Below are 17170 nucleotides of genomic sequence, written 5' to 3'. Positions count from 1 at the left end.
CTGTAAAAGGCCTTATGAAGCCACAATAATCAATACTTTTGTGTGCCAATGCTTGTGAACCCTTTGAGGTCATTTACTGCATCCGATGCTCCCGAGGTGGTCTCCTCTACACAGGATGCAAACTGGTAGATCTCTTCGTTGAGCACCTTTGTTTTGTCTGCTGTCAGGGCAAGGGCCTCCAATGGTCAACCATTTCATTTCCACACACCATGGCCACATCAGTATGTCTGCCCCTGGCCTTATGTACTGCCATACAGAGGCTTCCCGCAAATTAAAAGAACAACACTTGGTATTGTCTTAGCAGTCTCCAGCCAAATGTCATTCACATTGCCGTCCAAATTCCATTTACCCCTCCCTCCTTGTTCTCTCTCTCTTCCCTATTCTTCTATGTCCTATCCTCTGGCTCCCCACCCCCTTCCCTCGATCAGAGAGCTGCCCTCTATGCCTTTTCTCTTCAACCCTCCCACCTGTATAGACATGACTTTTTACCCATTGGCCTGCATTCCTCCTTGTCACCCACCTTTTTATTCAGGTGCCTGCCTGACAAAGGGCTCAGGCTTGAAACCTTGGTTACACTTTCCTTCCTTGAGATGCCATGTGTCCTGCTGAGTTTCTCCAAACTGTTTCTGTATTGCACTCAATTCCAGCATCTGAAGACTTCTTAACTTTTCTTCTGCAGTCACTCCCAACTTTTAGGACTCTGCTCCCTGTCTTTAGAATTCAGGATCCACCTGGATCCTCAGTCACATTCTTGCTTCGAAGTAAATTCTAGATTCTTTTGCCTTTCATTCCAGCAACTTTAGTAAATTTGGATTTCTCTGTTCTTATTTTGATCCTTGGTTACAAAATTATGAAGTCTTCCATTGATACATTACTCATTACAAAATTTACAGATACAGAGAAAATGGCACAGTATTTAGAAGAAGAGCGTCACATGAGGGAAGAAAATTTGAGGCTCCAACGTAAACTACAAAGAGAAATGGAAAGGAGAGAAGCCCTCTGCAGACAGCTGTCTGAAAGCGAGTCCAGCTTAGAAATGGATGATGAAAGGTTTGCATTGAAAATATTTATTCTTGCCACTTAATGTTTAATAAAATCTGATTTTGGAAAATATCTTCATACTTACAATAAACAGCTGTCATATACAGTTGTGAATTAACATTTATTTCCATATTAAATTTAATTTTTTAATAATGTTTATCTCCGTTGTTCCAATGACTGATTGAATCTAAGATTCAATAAAGCCAAAAACAAATTGCTGGAGGAGATCAGTGGGTGTTGCACTTGGCCTCTATATTGCACTTGCTGTGGTCGCCTCTACGTCGGCGAGACTGGGTGCCGACTGGGATATCATTTGTGAAGCACCTCTGCTCTGACTGCCACAATAGTGTGGCCACACATTTCAAATCCCCGTTCCTTTCCCTTGGTGACATGATTTTGTGCACTGCCAGACTGAGAGCACGAGCAAATTGGAGGAACTCCACCTCATCGTCTGTTTGGGCACCCTCCAACCAGATGGCATTAATTCTCAGGTTGCCATTAACCTTCCTTCCCACCCCACCCACCTTCCCCATATAATCTTCCCCATCTGTGTCTCTCTCTGACTCTAACTCTTTCACTCTCTTTTTATTTCTTCCTGTCTTTCTCTCTCTCCCCCAAGACAGCCAAAAATAAATTCTCACCTCTCTTCATATCCAATTCATACCTTTTATTGGTCTGCACTTCTCCCCCTGCCACTCTTCTGTCTATTCTGACGCCTTCGTGTTCTGATTCCTTGAAGAAAGGCTCAGGCTTGAAACATCTTTACCTGCTATGGATGCTGTGAGATCAGCTGAGTCCTCCAGCATATCTATGTGTTTTTATTAAAACATTGGCCAGCCCTTTTCCCCCACAAATGCTGTTTGACACGAGTTCCTCCACAGTTTCTGATATTGCTTCTGATTTGAGAATCAACAATTTCTTGTGTCTTCATTCAATGTAGACTTTTTACCTCATCAACTAACCTGGAGCTATGCTAATTATAAGATGGCTATGTACATTTTATTCTGCCCCTTGTGCCAATTATATATTTTTTGTTTCTGGACTTTCATGTAGGAGCTTCATTTGCTTAAAGTAGTCTACTTCTATGTGATCTGATGAAAAATTCTTTTGTCGATCGTTATTCCATTGAGTTAAAGTAGTTGTTGATTTGTCTATTTTGCCTGTTCTTTAAAAATGTTTTCCAAACCATTTACATGATTATTATTATCATCGTTCCAAAAGACTAATTCTTTATCTCGTCAACCAATGAAAGTGGTGTTCTCAAATTGGAGTGATCATTTTACCTGCCTTACATAATGAACTTTCCTTGTTTTCTTTGCTAAATTTCTAAGCAACTTCGCCCAACTTTTTTGTCCATAAAAGACACTTGAATTGTCTTTCCCCAAACGACATAAATTGAATTGTATATCTTTCATCACCATTTGGACATTGTTATCCCTCAATTTAAAATCAGCAAACAATTATTAGAGCAATGATGTGCTCCTTTGCAGTTCAACTCCAGACTTAATACTACATTTCTGCTGGATCAGAATCCTGAGAGTCCCCATTGAACACTGTAAGAACATCATTGCTGGTAGGATGGTATTTCAGGTAGACGGCTGTATTTTAAATTTTTTTTAAAATTTTTCACACTATGAACCATATTGACCAAAATACACATAAACATTTCCCTCTTGAATATAACCGTATAACCATTTACGGAGCGGAAACAGGCCAGTGTCATTTTCTCCCCTTTTTCCCCTCCCCTCTCTCCCTCCTTCCCACCCCCCTACCCAACCACTAAACGTTCAACATATACAATACAATAAACCCATTAAACAATGTCATCACACAATGAAAATAAACAAGAAAATTGTGTCATCTACTTTTACACACTGGGTCAGTTCATTTAGTCTTCTCATTCTGTCATTTTAGGTGGTGGAGGTCCACGGTAGGACCTCTCTGTTGTGTTCCATGTACGGTTCCCAAATTTATTTGAATACTGTGATGTTATTTCTTAAATTATATGTTATTTTTTCCAATTGAATACATTTATTCATTTATATGTACCATTGCTGTATTCTCAGGCTTTTTCCAGGTTGACATAATACATTTTTTTGCTACAGCTAAGGCTATCATAATAAATCTTTTTTGTGCTTCATCTGAATCAAGGCCAAGTTCTTTACTTCTTATATTACTTAGAAGAAAGATCTCTGGATTTTTTTGGTATGTTATTTTTTGTGATTTTTATTTAATACCTGATTTAGATCTTCCCAAAACTTTTCCATTTTCTCACATGCCCAAATTGCCTGTACTGTTGTTCCCGTTTTCTTCTTACAGCAAAAACATCTATCTGATATTGTTGGGTCCCATTTATTTAACTTTTGGGGCGTGATGTATAGCCCCTGTAACCAATTATATTGTATCATGCGTAATCTCGTGTTTATTGTATTTCTCATAGTTCCGGAGCATAGCTTTTCCCATGTTTCATTCTTTATCTTTATGTTTAGATCTTGTTCCCACTTTTGTTTGGGTTTACAGCTTATTTCATCGTTCTCTTTCTCTTGCAATTTGATGTACATGTTTGTTATAAATCTTTTAATTATCATTGTGTCTGTAATCACATATTTAAAACTGCTTCCTTCTGGTAACCTCAGTCTGCTTCCCAATTTATCCTTCAAGTAGGTTTTCAGTTGGTGGTATGCAAACATTGTACAGTGAGTTGTACCATATTTGCACTTCATTTGTTCAAAAGATAATAACTTATTTCCCAAAAAACAATTTTCTAATCTTTTGATCCCTTTTCTCTCCCATTCTCTAAAGGAAAGGTTATCTGTTGTGAAAGGGATTAGTTGATTTTGCGTCAATATTAATTTTGGTTGTTGGTAATTTGTTTTTTTCCTTTCTACATGAATCTTCTTCCAAATGTTGAGTGGATGGTGCAGTACTGGTGAATTCCTACTTATATAGTATATGTTCAGGTACTTTCTCCCCTATTTTATCTAGCTCTAATCTGGTCCAATCTGGTTTTTCCCTTGTTTGATAAAAATCTGATAGGTATCTTAATTGTGCTGCTCTATAATAATTCTAAAAGTTTGGAGCTGTAAGCCCCCTTGTTTGTACCATTCTGTTAATTTATCTAGCCTTATCCTCGGTTTCCCCCCTTTCCAGAATAATTTCCTTATTATTTTCTTTAACTCCTTGAAGAATTTCTCTGTTAGGTGAATTGGTAATGATTGAAATAGGTATTGTATCCTTGGGAAGATATTCATTTTAATGCAATTTACCCTTCGTATTAGTGTTAGTGATAAATCTTTCCAATGTTCTAAGTCATCTTGTAATTTCTTCATTAATGGCTGATAATTTAATTTGTATAGATGGCCTAGATTATTATTTAGTTGAATACCTAGGTATCGGATTGCTTGTGTTTGCCATTTAAATGGTGATTATTTCTTAAACTTTGTGAAATCCGCATTATTCATTGGCATCTCTTCACTTTTATTTGCTTTGATCTTGTACCCCGATACTTCTCCATATTCCTTCAATTTCTTATGTAATTCTTTTATTGATAATTCTGGTTCTGTTAAGTATACTATGATGTCATCTGCAAATAGATTGATTTTATATTCCTTCTCTTTTATTTTTATCCCTCTTATTTTATTTTCTGTTCTTATCAGTTCTGCCAAGGGTTCTTTAGCTAACGCGAACAGTGAGGGAGATAGTGGACATCCCTGCCTAGTTAACCTGCTTAATTTAAATTGGTTTGATATATATCCATTTACTGTCACCTTCGCCAATGGTCCCTAATATAATGCTTTAATCCAATTAATATATTTCTCTGGTAGATTGAACCTCTGTAGTACTTTGAATAAATAATTCCATTCTACTCTGTCAAAGGCTTTCTCTGCGCCTAAGGCAACCACCACTGTTGGCGTCTTGTTTCCTTGTACTGCATGGATTAAGTTAATGAACTTACAGATATTGTCTGTTGTTCGTCTTTTCTTAATAAATCCAGTTTGATCTAGTTTTACTATTTTTGGTACACAGTCGGCCAATCTGTTTGCTAATAGTTTAGTTATTATCTTATAATCTGAGTTGAGTCAAGATATTGGTCTATACGATGCTGGTGTTAATGGATCTTTCCCCGTCTTTGGTATTACTGTAATTATTGCTGTTTTGCATGAATCTGGCATGTTTTGTGTTTCTTCAATCTGGTTCATTACTTCCAGGAGAGGAGGAATTAATAAGTCTTTAAATGTTTTATAGAATTCTATTGGGAGTCCGTCCTCTCCCTGTGTTTTATTGTTCGGTAGTTTTTTTAATATATCCTGTATTTCCTCTATTTCAAATAATTTTATTAATTTGTTTTGCTCCTCTTCTTGCAATTTCGGTAGTTCAATTTTAGCTGGAAACTCATCTATTTTGTCTTCTTTCCCTTCGTTCTCAGTTCGATATAATTGCTCGTAGAATTCCTTGAAGTTTTCATTGATCTCCATTGGGTTATATGTAATTTGTTTGTCCTTTTTCGTTGATGCCAATACCGTTCTTTTAGTTTGTTCTGTTTTAAGCTGCCAAGCTAGTATTTGTGCCTTTTTTTTTCTCCTAGCTCATAATACTTCTGCTTTGTCTTCGTTATGTTCTTCTCCACCTTGTATGTTTGTAGTGTTTCATATTTGATGTTTTTGTCTGCCAATTCTCTTTGTTGTATCTTCCGTTGTTGCTAATTCTTTTTCTGTACTTGCTATTTCCCTTTCTAGCTGTTCTATTTCCCGATTGTAGTCCTTCTTCATCTTAGTTACATAACTTATTATCTGCCCTCTGATGAAAGTTTTCATTGCATCACATAGTATAAATTTTTCTTTGATTGATTCTGTATTTAATTCAAAGTACATTTTAATTTGGCGCTCAATGAATTCTCTAAAATCCTGTCTTTTAAGTAGCATGGAGTTTAATCTCCATCAATATGTTCTTGATGGGATGTCCTCCAGCTCTATTGCTAATAACAGGGGTGAGTGATCTGATAACAATCTAGCTTTATATTCCGTTTTTCTAACTCTCCCTTGGATGTGGGTTGACAATCCTTGAGTATGTTTTATGTCTACTCGAATAATATGAGTATTCCTTCTCCTTTGGGTGTTGTTTCCTCCATATATCCAAAAGTTGCATTTCCTGCATCAATTTAGCCATAAATTTGGTTACTTTGTTCTTTCTGCTCATCTTTTTTCCAGTTTTATCCATCTTTGAGTCCAAATTAAGGTTAAAATCCCCTCCTATCAGTATATTCCCCTGCATATCTGCAATCTTCAAAAAGATATCTTGCATAAATTTTTGATCCTCTTCATTACGTGTATATACATTGAGCAAATTCCAAAATTCTGAATATATCTGACACTTTATCATTACATACCTCCTTGCTAGATCTATTATTTCCTCTATTTTGATTGGTACATTTTTATTGATTAATATAGCTACTCCTCTGGCTTTTGAATTATATGATGTTGCCGTTATGTGCCCTACCCAGTCTCTCTTTAATTTCCTGTGTTCCACTTCAGTTAGATGTGTTTCCTGCATGAATGCTATATCAATTTTTTCTTTCTTCAGTAAATTTAACAGCCTCTTCCTTTTGATTTGGTTATGTATTCCGTTAATATTTATAGTCATATAGTTCAACATGGCCATTTCATACTTTGTTTACCTCTCATTTCTGCTTCCTCATCACCACCTTTCCTCCTTATCCATTTCTGGTTTTTTTTTTGAACCCACTGTAAGACAACACTTCTAAAACATTAAAATATTTCCACTATTCCCCCATCTAAAATTCCCTTAACCCCAAATGTCCCACCCCTCTCATGAGTGGCCCCTTGTCTCTTGCCGGGCAACCACAACTCCCCTCTCCATTTGGATTGTGAACTTGCTCGCAAGCGTCAACTGATTTCGAGTGACTGTTACTCACTCCCACCCAAGCCCCTCCAGAAAAGACTTTTATCACATATAACAAAGCTCACCCTCTTTATTCCCCCCTTACTTCCTTTCTTCCCTTTTCTTCCCCTCCTTAGTTCTTACTTATACATTATTTTTCTTCTTTATATGAAGTTTGTCATCATTCTTTGTTCTTGTTACATCTCTTCATCTCTCTTTCTGTCTTGCAGGCGTTCTGCAAATTCTCGTGCTTTCTCCGGATCTGAGAACAGTCTGTTTTGCTGCCCCGGGATAACTATTTTAAGCACTGCTGGATATCTTAACATAAATTTATAGCCTTTCTTCCATAGGATCGATTTTGCTGCGTTAAACTCCTTCCTTTTCTTCAGGAGCTCAAAACTATGTCTGAGTAGAAAAAAAAATTTTGACCTTTGTATTCCAGTGGTTTTTTGTCTTCTCTCATTTTTTTTCATTGCCTTTTCCAATATACTTTCTCTTGTAGTATATCTCAGGAATTTTATTGAAATGGATCTTGGTTTTTGTTGTGATTGTGGTTTTGGGGCTAATGTACTGTGTGCCTTTTCTATTTCCATTCTTTCATGCATTTCTGGCATTCCCAGGACCTTGGGGATCCATTCTTTTATAAATTCTTTCATATCTTGGCCTTCTTCATCTTCCTTAAGGCCCACTCTCCTTTATATTGTTTCTCCTATTATAGTTTTCCATTATATCCATCTTCTGAGCTAACCACTTCTGTGTGTCTTTAACTTTTTTATCAGTTTCTTCCAATTTTCTTTTTAGTTGTTCACTTCCAATTCTACCGCCATTACACGTTCTTCCACCCACCTTGTCTAATCTTTTCCCTACATTTGTCATGACCAGCTCTATTCTACTCACTTTTTGTTCTGTACTTTTCATTTTTCTTTTTATTTCACTAAATTCTCATGTCAGCCATTCTTTTAATGCTTCCATATATTCTTGAAATTTTTTTAAATCTATGTACTGTCCATTCACTTTATCTTCTATTCCTCTGTGCAGAGCTTGATGTTCTTCTTCTTCTTCTGTGTCTGCTCTAGGGTTTGTGTCTTCTATTTCTCTTCCTTGTATCTGTGTCTCTTCTGACTTTCTTGTTGGGCTGCTTGTCTCAGTTTGTTGGGTATTTTTTTATGGTGTCTTGATGTTGGTCCACTTCTTCTTGGCTGGTTATCTGTTGTGTCTCTGGTTTCCTTTTTTCATTCTCTCCCCTCCCGTTCCCGTTATTTTCTGTATCTTCCCGCTGGGAGCCCTGCTGTCGAGTCTTTCTCAGCTGTTCGTGCTGTAAAGTTCCACTCCGCAGCTCGTCCCCCCTCCCGTCGGTGTTGTCTTTGTCGTGTGCATCACGCATGTGCGATTCCTCGTGCATGCACGGTTGCGTACCCCTGTTTGGCTCCGTGACCCATCTTTGCAGTTCTGCGTTCGATGGGTCGCGACCCTGCAAGGTCTCCACTGACCTCAGGTAGTGGGCTCCTCTTTCCACGGCGGGTCCCTGCTTCTTTGAACAGGTAAGGCCTTCACCTTTCTCTTCCGGCGTCTTTCTTTCTTCTTTTCTTCCCGTTATTTTTGGCTTTTCTTTCTTTGGTGCCATTTTCTCCACATCTTTATTTTTTATTTGTTGTGATTTGTGTGTCTGGGGCTTTGTTTTTTCTCACTTTTTTCCTTCTTTTCTGGAGAGGGCTGGTATTCTCCTACCAGCCACTACTCCATCACGTGACTCCTCACACCATCATTGTCTTGAGAAAAATTAAGGATATGCATTAAATCTTCATCTTAATGACCACACCCATTTATTGTTCATGAATAAAAAGAACATAGACTAGTAATTCTGCTCTAACCTTGGCTTCTTTAGAATTTTAATCTGGCTCAGGCTGCTCACAGCAGTGAAGTGGATAGTCCACTGCCACACTAGATTGTGCCTGCTAACCTTTGATGTCTGCTGCCTTTGGCATCATCATGTTTTGTTTTCCATTCAATGCCTCTCTTCATTAATTTCCATGATATTGGGCCAGAGAAATTCTGCCAAATCACAGAAACAAATTGTAAACCCTTTTTTTTTGTTGAGTCATTGAGTATTACAGCACAGAAACAATCCTTTTGGCCGACTTGTCCATGTTGACCAAGTTGCCCACCTAAACTGGTCCATTTTGCCTGTTCTTGGCCCATATCCCTCTGAACCTCTTAAATCCATGTATCTGTCTAAATACTTTTGAGTTACTCTTGGACCTGCCTCTACCACTTCTTTTGGCAGCTCGTTTCATTTCCCTATCACGCTCTATGTGGAAAAGCTGTCCCTGGGTCCCTTTAAATATCTTCCCTCTCATCTTCAATTTCTACCCCCTAATTTTAGATAATAATGTCAATGTACATTTGCATCAAAATTCTTTGATGCTGCAGCTGAACAGATACTTCCTTTGAAAAAATATAACTATAATAGTATGCAGTTGAATTATAAAGAGACAAGAAATAAGATAGATAATAAATGTTCAGTTATCCTAGTGCAAAAAATGACTGAAATGGTGCAGACTATCCCTTATTTTGGTGTTGGAGCAGTCCATGAGCAGTGTAACAAGGGAATGTTCAAGAGCCTGATAGCTGTTGGAAAGAAACTGTTCTTGAACCTCGAGGTACTGGTCTTCATGCTTTTGTACTTCGGCCTGAGGGTAGCAGTGAGAAAGGTTTGTGGCCAGGATGATGGGGGTCCTTTCTGATGATGGCTGCCTACTTCCACAAACATCTTGTATAGTTGTAACATGACGTCCAAAGTTCAGAGTATATACAAGACATAATATGCAACTCTGAAATTCTTTTTCCTGCATGCCAGGCAGAATTTTTTTACTTAACAATAGTGTCAACTGTACTCAAGAAAAAAAGATGAGCATCCAAAAGAGAGAAATGTTTAAAAAAAGAGAGAAATGTAAACAAACTGTGCAAACACAGAAAAAAATCAGTAATAATGTGCAATATAAGAGTCCTTAATGAGTCTCTGATTGGATCTTTTTTTTTTAGCAGTCTGATGGTGGAGGTGTAGCAACTGATCCTGAACCTCGCAGTATGTGTCTTGTGGTACGTGCTACCTATACCTTGTTCCTGATGGCAGAAGTGAGAACAGCATGACCTGGGTTTTATGGGTCCATGATAATTGCTTCTGCTCTCTGATGGCAACATTTCCACATAGAACAAGAAAGACCCATCACTGTACACCCCATGTCCCTGATGATCCTCTCCTGTTTGTATCTGAGGATGACGTGTGGGGTGCCTTCAGGAGAGTGAATCCAAGGAAACCATCTGGTCTGGGCGGACTCTGTGCTGACCAACTTACCAACGTATTCATGGATATCTTCTGCACCTCACTCTGGCAGGTCATGGTACCCACCTGTCTCAAACAGGCAGCAATTGTACCAGTGCCCAAGAAGAGTGTTTGTAACCTCCCTAAATGACTAATGGCAGTGGCACTCACATCAACAATGATGAAGTGTTTTGAAAATCTGGCTTTGAAGCATTTCAGCTTCTGTCTGAGAGGCAACATGGATCCATTCCAATTTGTCTATCATAACAATAGATCTATGGTAGATACCATCTCATTGGCTCCACTCAAAGCCCTGGAATAGCTGGACAGCAAAGATGTATACATCAGGATGTTCTTTATCAACACATTTCAGGCATTTAACATCATCTCCTCAAAACTGATCAACAAACTCAACACCCCACTGTCTAATTTGATCCTTGATTTCCTCACCTACCGACCACAATCAGTAAGGATTGGGAAGAACATCTCCTCCACCATCTCCAACAGTACCGGAACACCACAGGGCTGAGTTCTTAAGCCCCCTACTCTACTCACTTTACATCTATGGCTGTGTGGCTTGGTACGACAGCACCACCATCTACAAAATAACATGGTAGTGGGTGGTTTGAAAAGAGGTGATGAGTTGGTGATGAGTCAAGGAGGGAGACTGAAAACTTGGCTGACTGGTGTCTCAACAACAACCTCACACTCCATGTCACCAAAAGCAAAGAGCGGATAGTTGACTTCAGGAAGGGAAGACCAGATGTGTATGATCTAGTAATTATTGGGGATCAGAGGTGGAGAAGGTGAGCAAATTAAAGTTCTTGGGAGTCACTATCTCAGAGGATCTTTCCTGGAGCCAACACTAATGGCGTCATGAAGAAAGCACATCAGCATCTCTACTTTCTCAGTTTGCGGCGATTTGGTATGACATTGGAAATCCTAGCAAATTTCTACAGAGGTGTGGTGGAAAATGTGCTGACCAGCTGCATCATGGTCTGATATTGGGACACAATACCACCCCGAGCATAAAGCACTGCAAAATGTAGTGGACACAGCCCAGGACATCACAGGCAAAATCCTCCCCACTATCGAGAATATCTACGGGGAATGCTGCCATCAGAGAGCAGCAGCAATCATCAAGGATCCATACCACCCGACACATGCTCTGTTCTCCCTGCTACCATCAGGAAAGAGGTATAGGTGCCATAAGACTTGCACCACCAGGTTCAGGAACAGCTGCTCCCCCTCCACCATCAGACTCCTACACAACAAACTCAATTAGGTACTCATTTAACAACTTTCTTTTGCATTTTATTGTTATTTTTTCTCCTCTCTTTTCAGAATCAGTTGTTTACAGGTGTAAGTTGTGTACAGTTTTTTTTTGCACTACCAATAAAAAATCTCAAGGTTGAATGTGAAGTCATATATGTACACTGACAGTAAATCTGAAATCTACCATGGGCTTGTTGCTGCAGTAGGCAAATTGGAATGGATCCATGACAGGAACTAATCTGCTTCAACACCAGCCTCTCCAAACACCATCACTGTGGATATGGTTGGTATTCATTTATGCAGGTTAGCACACTCTTCTTGGCCGCAGGTAAGAGTAAAGCTTGTTTAAAAGAGGTGGGTACCATGCCCTTTTGGAGTGAAATGTTAAAGATCCATGAAAACACTGGCTAGTTTGTCAGCACAGGCTTTCAGAACTCGATCAGATATTCTGTCCGGACCAGATGCTTTCCTTGTACTCACTCTCCTGAAGGCAGCCAGTACGTCATCTTCTCGATAGCAACTGTAGAGAATCATCAGGGTCCCATTTGTTTCTTTAATTTTTGTTTAATGTGGTGCTGGTCCAGCTAAGTTTCTGTTCTGACTACATCTGCGGTTCTTACACCTCATAAGAACAGAGCTTGTTCAGATACTGCCATTAAATGGTAGGTCAATGTTTTGGCTTGTTCTGGATAATCACTGTCCTGACACTTGTTTGAGTTTTTCGAATTGCCTGGCAGTCCATGCTTGAAAGTCTGCAAGCTTTAGTTTCTTTGGTATTGTTCAATTTGAGCTTTATCTCTTATTTTGATTTGGAAAGACCTGGGAGGTTTGTTTAATTGAATCTGGGTGTAAATGAAATATTCTCATTAATTTTTATAGGTTGATAATTGGATGTGTGTAACTTGGATATAATTGATAATTTATGCTTGTTTTCCAGATATTTTAATGAGATGTCTGCCCAAGGACTCAGACCTCGTACTGTCTCCAGCCCTATCCCCTACACACCATCTCCAAGTTCCAGCAGGCCGATATCTCCTGGTATGTTTTCTAACTCTCCATTTATGATCACTGGTGAAACCACTAGAATCATCTTGTTTAGTGCTGTGTTCTGATGGAAATGATGGAAGAGTTAATGTTCAGAGAATCTCACCCTAGTGGTCAAGTAGATAAAATAATTCCCAGGTAAAACATGAGCCGTGCAGAGCTCCAGATTATCAATTCTCTGTTAGTTTACAGTCTCTGCTGAGTTTAGTCAGGATAAGGATGAGATGATTGTGTGCAATTGTCCTCAATTCTTAACTTTTATTGTGGTTTTCTTACTCTTGTAACTGTCATTAATGCTGCTTTTTTTTTAAAAAGTTCAATTTTGTGGGATAACTAAGATTTGCTATAATTTTTCATATACGACTAATTGAGAGAATGTTTTTCAACACAGCTACAGGCATTAAATGTTCACAGCCACTTTCCCAGTTAAAGGATGTTTACTTTTTCAATCTTTTTATTGATTTTTGAGAAAATAATAATGCCAAATACATAGATACATATGATATAAAGTTCATGTAAAATAAATAAGAAGTATCGAGGGTAAACAAGATACCTATGATCCATGTTGATAAAAATTGGAAAAAAATATAACTAATGTAATTTCTAATCCCAACCTATTTGAGCAATTACAATCAAAGCCAATTATCAACTACTAATTTCAAAAAAATGAAGAAAAAGAAAAAAAAAATATTGAATAAAAAGCAAAAATAATTGATCTATAAATTTTAAAAATAATTGAAAAAAAGAACCCCTTCAAAATGCTAAAAGTAATAGGGGCTTGGCATTAACCTAATCTGAGACTTTATTGCTGGGCAGCAAATGTTAGGAATATCATTATATAGATACATCATGACGAATTTTCAGGTGCCTCAGGATGGATCGTCTTCGAGATTAAATCCATTAAAAGACGCTCTCTTTTCTCAATATGGAGCATGTTTGCCTTTTTCGCTCTCCAAATTAACTGATAATTTGGTAGTTAGACATATTTGGCACATTTGGTTCCAATTTAGAAAGCACTTTGGTTATCATAGATTTTTATTAATTAGTCCAATTTTATGTAATTCCTTTTTTTTTAAACCCTCTGTCCAAAACATTGGATGTACTCCATGTTCCAGGTTGGGTATTCAATCTTTCTTGGACTTGCATCTAGACCAAAACTTTGCCTCTTTTGAGCATTTATCTGCAAAATTTAAATGACCTAATCAACATTTCTTGTGCTATTTATAGATTAGGAGTTTCTTAAAATCCTTAATGATGAGGCTTCCCCAAGACTTAGATTTTAATCCAATCTGGGAAGTATATAATTTTAAACCTAATCAGAAAGAACTGATTTCAGCCCTAATGAACTACTTTAAGATTTAGTGATAGTCCTTTATCTAACATTAAGAACATTTGGGAGTACAACTTTCAACAGCTGTTTCCTGAAGATGCATGGGAGTCGGTAATTACTGGAAAGAGATATTTACTACACTAATTCTTGTTATAAATCTCACTCCGAGCCCTTTTATTGCTATTTTTGGAATGAGTGGGCTAATGAACGTGATTATGACTCCACCTCAATCCCATGTGGTTATATTTGCTTCCTTAATTGCTAGAATGCTCATTTTGCTGCAATGGAAAGATGTTGTCCCTCCCACACTTACATAATGGTTATTGAATTTGATGACATCCCTCTCGCTAGATAGGTGTTCAACTACTAAAACAACTAAAGTAGGATTTTGGAAAATGAACAACCCTTCTGATCTGAGTATTGTCTGCAAACTTGCTGATCCAATCACCACCACATTGTTGTCCAGATTGTGGATCTAGATGTCAAGCTACGCTGGTCCCAGCACCGATCCCTGCAGCACACCACTAGTCACAGGCCTCCAGTCTGAGAAGCTATTGTCCACGGCCACTCACTGGCTTCTCCCACACAGCTAATGTTTTTGAATATTTTACATCCAAAGTACAGAGTACCTATGGATAGATGTTAAAATTCTCAAAGATACACTACACTTAAAATCACCAATGCCTGATGAAGGCGCACAAAATCAGTGAACCGGTGCGGACTCGAAAGGCCAACATGGCCTGTTTCCGCTCCGTAAATGGTTATATGGTTAAGTATTTGAAATCACAATGCCGAGGGAATATACGTGCCAAAGATTTGTTGAAAGCTGCATTTTTAGTTTTATTGAATTCATTTGAGAACAGATTTAAATAATAGAATATTTCAAATTGGTTAACTTTTTCTGAGACCATCTCAGTGTTCCTCTTGTTTGTGTATTGAGAACAACATTTAGTTGATCGTGCATCTTAAATTTTCCAAGTTTTCCTGGGGGCGACAGGAGAAATCTAATGTTATCTTCAAAAAATGTTCAAATGAAGGGAATAAACTGAAAGGAAAATGACCAGACCAATTGGATATATTTTACAGGTCTGTCTTATGCAAGCCACAATGTTGGTTTTACACCACCTACTACCTTGACACGTGCTGGAATGTCTTATTACACTTCACCTGGTCTTCATGTACAGCACATGGGAACTTCTCATGGTATTGCGGTAAGTTTTAATAAGAAATAATAAATATTTATTGAGAAGATGTGTGTGGTTTGAAGGGTCAAGGGCATCATTCTGAGTGACAAAGGGATTTGTAAAAATGTCATTCATGGTTCAGAACAAATTTTTTTGCCAATCTATTTTTAGTGGAAACAGTCTTTCGAAGTCCTATTTACATTTGTATCTGAATTCTGAAAAATGTGTATTATAATAATAATATATATATAAATATTCAAATAGGGGTTAGGGAAATCTGAGCAAATTTGCACCTCCTGACTCTTCCATCTTCAATACTTGCGTCCTTTGCTGTGACTCTGTCCTTTCTATTGTGATGTTTAATACTGCTGATTTTTTTACATTTTCAGTTTCAGTAGAACATGCAAAATGAATGAATCAGGGCGAATTCAAACCTCTGTTTTGAAAACTGAAGTGTTTAAAATTTAGTGGAGACACATGGTTAAATTGATCACTGAACCAGGCAGCAGAGAAAACAAAGAATGCAATTGTGAAATTTCCAATATATTTGACAGAAAATGAAATGAAACTTTAATATAGTTAAGATACCTTCCGTGTATATCACTGTGTATATCTCTTGGTGTGTAGGAATTTCCTCATTATGGAGCTCTTGCAGTCAACTGATTCTTAAAAATCCAGATGAGGTGGCTGCTTTCAGCTGAAAGCTAGATCATCAGAACATTGCTTTTTAGGGCAGTGTGGTTAGCGTAATGTTGGTACAGCACCAGCGATTGGGACCAGGGTTTGATGCCCATGCTGTCCATAAGAAGTTTGTATGTTCTCTCCATGACTGTGTGGGTTTTCTCGGCGACTCCACTTTCCTCCCACCCTTCAAAACATATGGGGAGTGTTGGTCAATTGGGTGTAATTGAGTGGCATAGGCTTGTAGACCGAAAGGGCTTGTTAACATGCTATATGTCTGAATTTAAAATTTACTAATTGTGGAATTCAGTTGATCCTGTTTTCTCAGTTTTTGCAGATACTCTGTTAGCTCACTAAGACATTATAACTTAATAACTGAATAAAACAGAAGTGAAAAAATTCTGCTCATTTCCTTCCATGCAATAGTTCGTGTACCCTGGACCCCTAAACTTCAACCTTAACGGGAACATTAGGTGCCAGTTGCTTAAATGAAAAATCAAAACCTCAAAAGGGTTTTGCAGAAAGGTAAATAAAATGTCATGAATGATGGCTGCCAAGAGCTACTTTTGTCAACTCAACTAACATGATAAATGTATGAGACAAAAAAAAATCTGTAGTGAGCTCTTCAGAGAAATTGCAGTTGACTTATCCCAGTACATGGGCCAGAATTTGCTGTAAAATGTTCCAAGCCAAATGATCAATAATTTCCTTCCCCCTCCCCAAAAAAAGTCCCAAATTTGTTAAAGTTTCACTAGTAATTTTTTTTGACACTTCAATGACAAGGAAGTTTGCAAGTGAGAAGGGTAAGCTTTTGTTCACCTCTGAATTGCCAGTTTTCTCAATGATGTTAATGTGTTTTAAATGTTTTTCTGGTTTTATCTTCATCTTCAGAAGTCTTTCACCTTAAAAAAAATGTTTTTTGGATTGTTTCAATACTGCCAGTGGCATTCAGGAGCATTGAATGCCCTTGATTTGCAAATCCTGGGATGCATGACATTGCCAGCTCTCTTTTTTTAAAATTGTTTCATTGCTGGGACCTCTCGTCCACTCTTGTAATGTCATTGCTTCCTCCAAGACTCTGCCATTAATGATTTCAGAACGCTTGTTAGCAGATTATATAAATCTCACTCCGAGCCTTTTTATTGCTATTTTTGGAATGAGTGGACTCATGGACGTAATTATGACTCCATCTCAATCCCATGTGGTTGTATTTGCTTCCCTGATTGCTCGAACGCTCATTTTGCTGCAATGGAAAGATGTTGTCCCTCCCACCATTTGTCAGTGATAAGTGCTGTTGACAGAAAATTCTGACCCAATAATTTGAGCAATCAATAGAAAATATTATCCAGATGGTGTTTGCACATCAAATCCTGTTGGATCATTTACAGTATATAG

The 17170-nt window shown here is 37.9% G+C and overlaps 1 protein-coding gene across 1 annotated transcript in view; it reads left to right on the top strand.

Annotated features, from left to right (window-relative positions):
- Nucleotides 1-17170, top strand: part of ccdc6b (coiled-coil domain containing 6b) — a 76975-nt gene that overhangs the window by 57671 nt on the left and 2134 nt on the right. The window contains exons 6-8 of the mRNA XM_069900710.1: nucleotides 894-1050; nucleotides 12474-12574; nucleotides 14997-15121. Of these exons, the coding sequence (XP_069756811.1) occupies nucleotides 894-1050; nucleotides 12474-12574; nucleotides 14997-15121 (383 nt within the window). The remainder of the gene's footprint in view (nucleotides 1-893; nucleotides 1051-12473; nucleotides 12575-14996; nucleotides 15122-17170) is intronic.

The sequence above is a fragment of the Narcine bancroftii genome, chromosome 10 (assembly GCF_036971445.1).
Source record: "Narcine bancroftii isolate sNarBan1 chromosome 10, sNarBan1.hap1, whole genome shotgun sequence".
Lineage (NCBI taxonomy): Eukaryota > Metazoa > Chordata > Chondrichthyes > Torpediniformes > Narcinidae > Narcine > Narcine bancroftii.
Note: the sequence above shows the minus strand (reverse complement) of the source record. Positions and strands in the feature narration are given on the sequence as shown.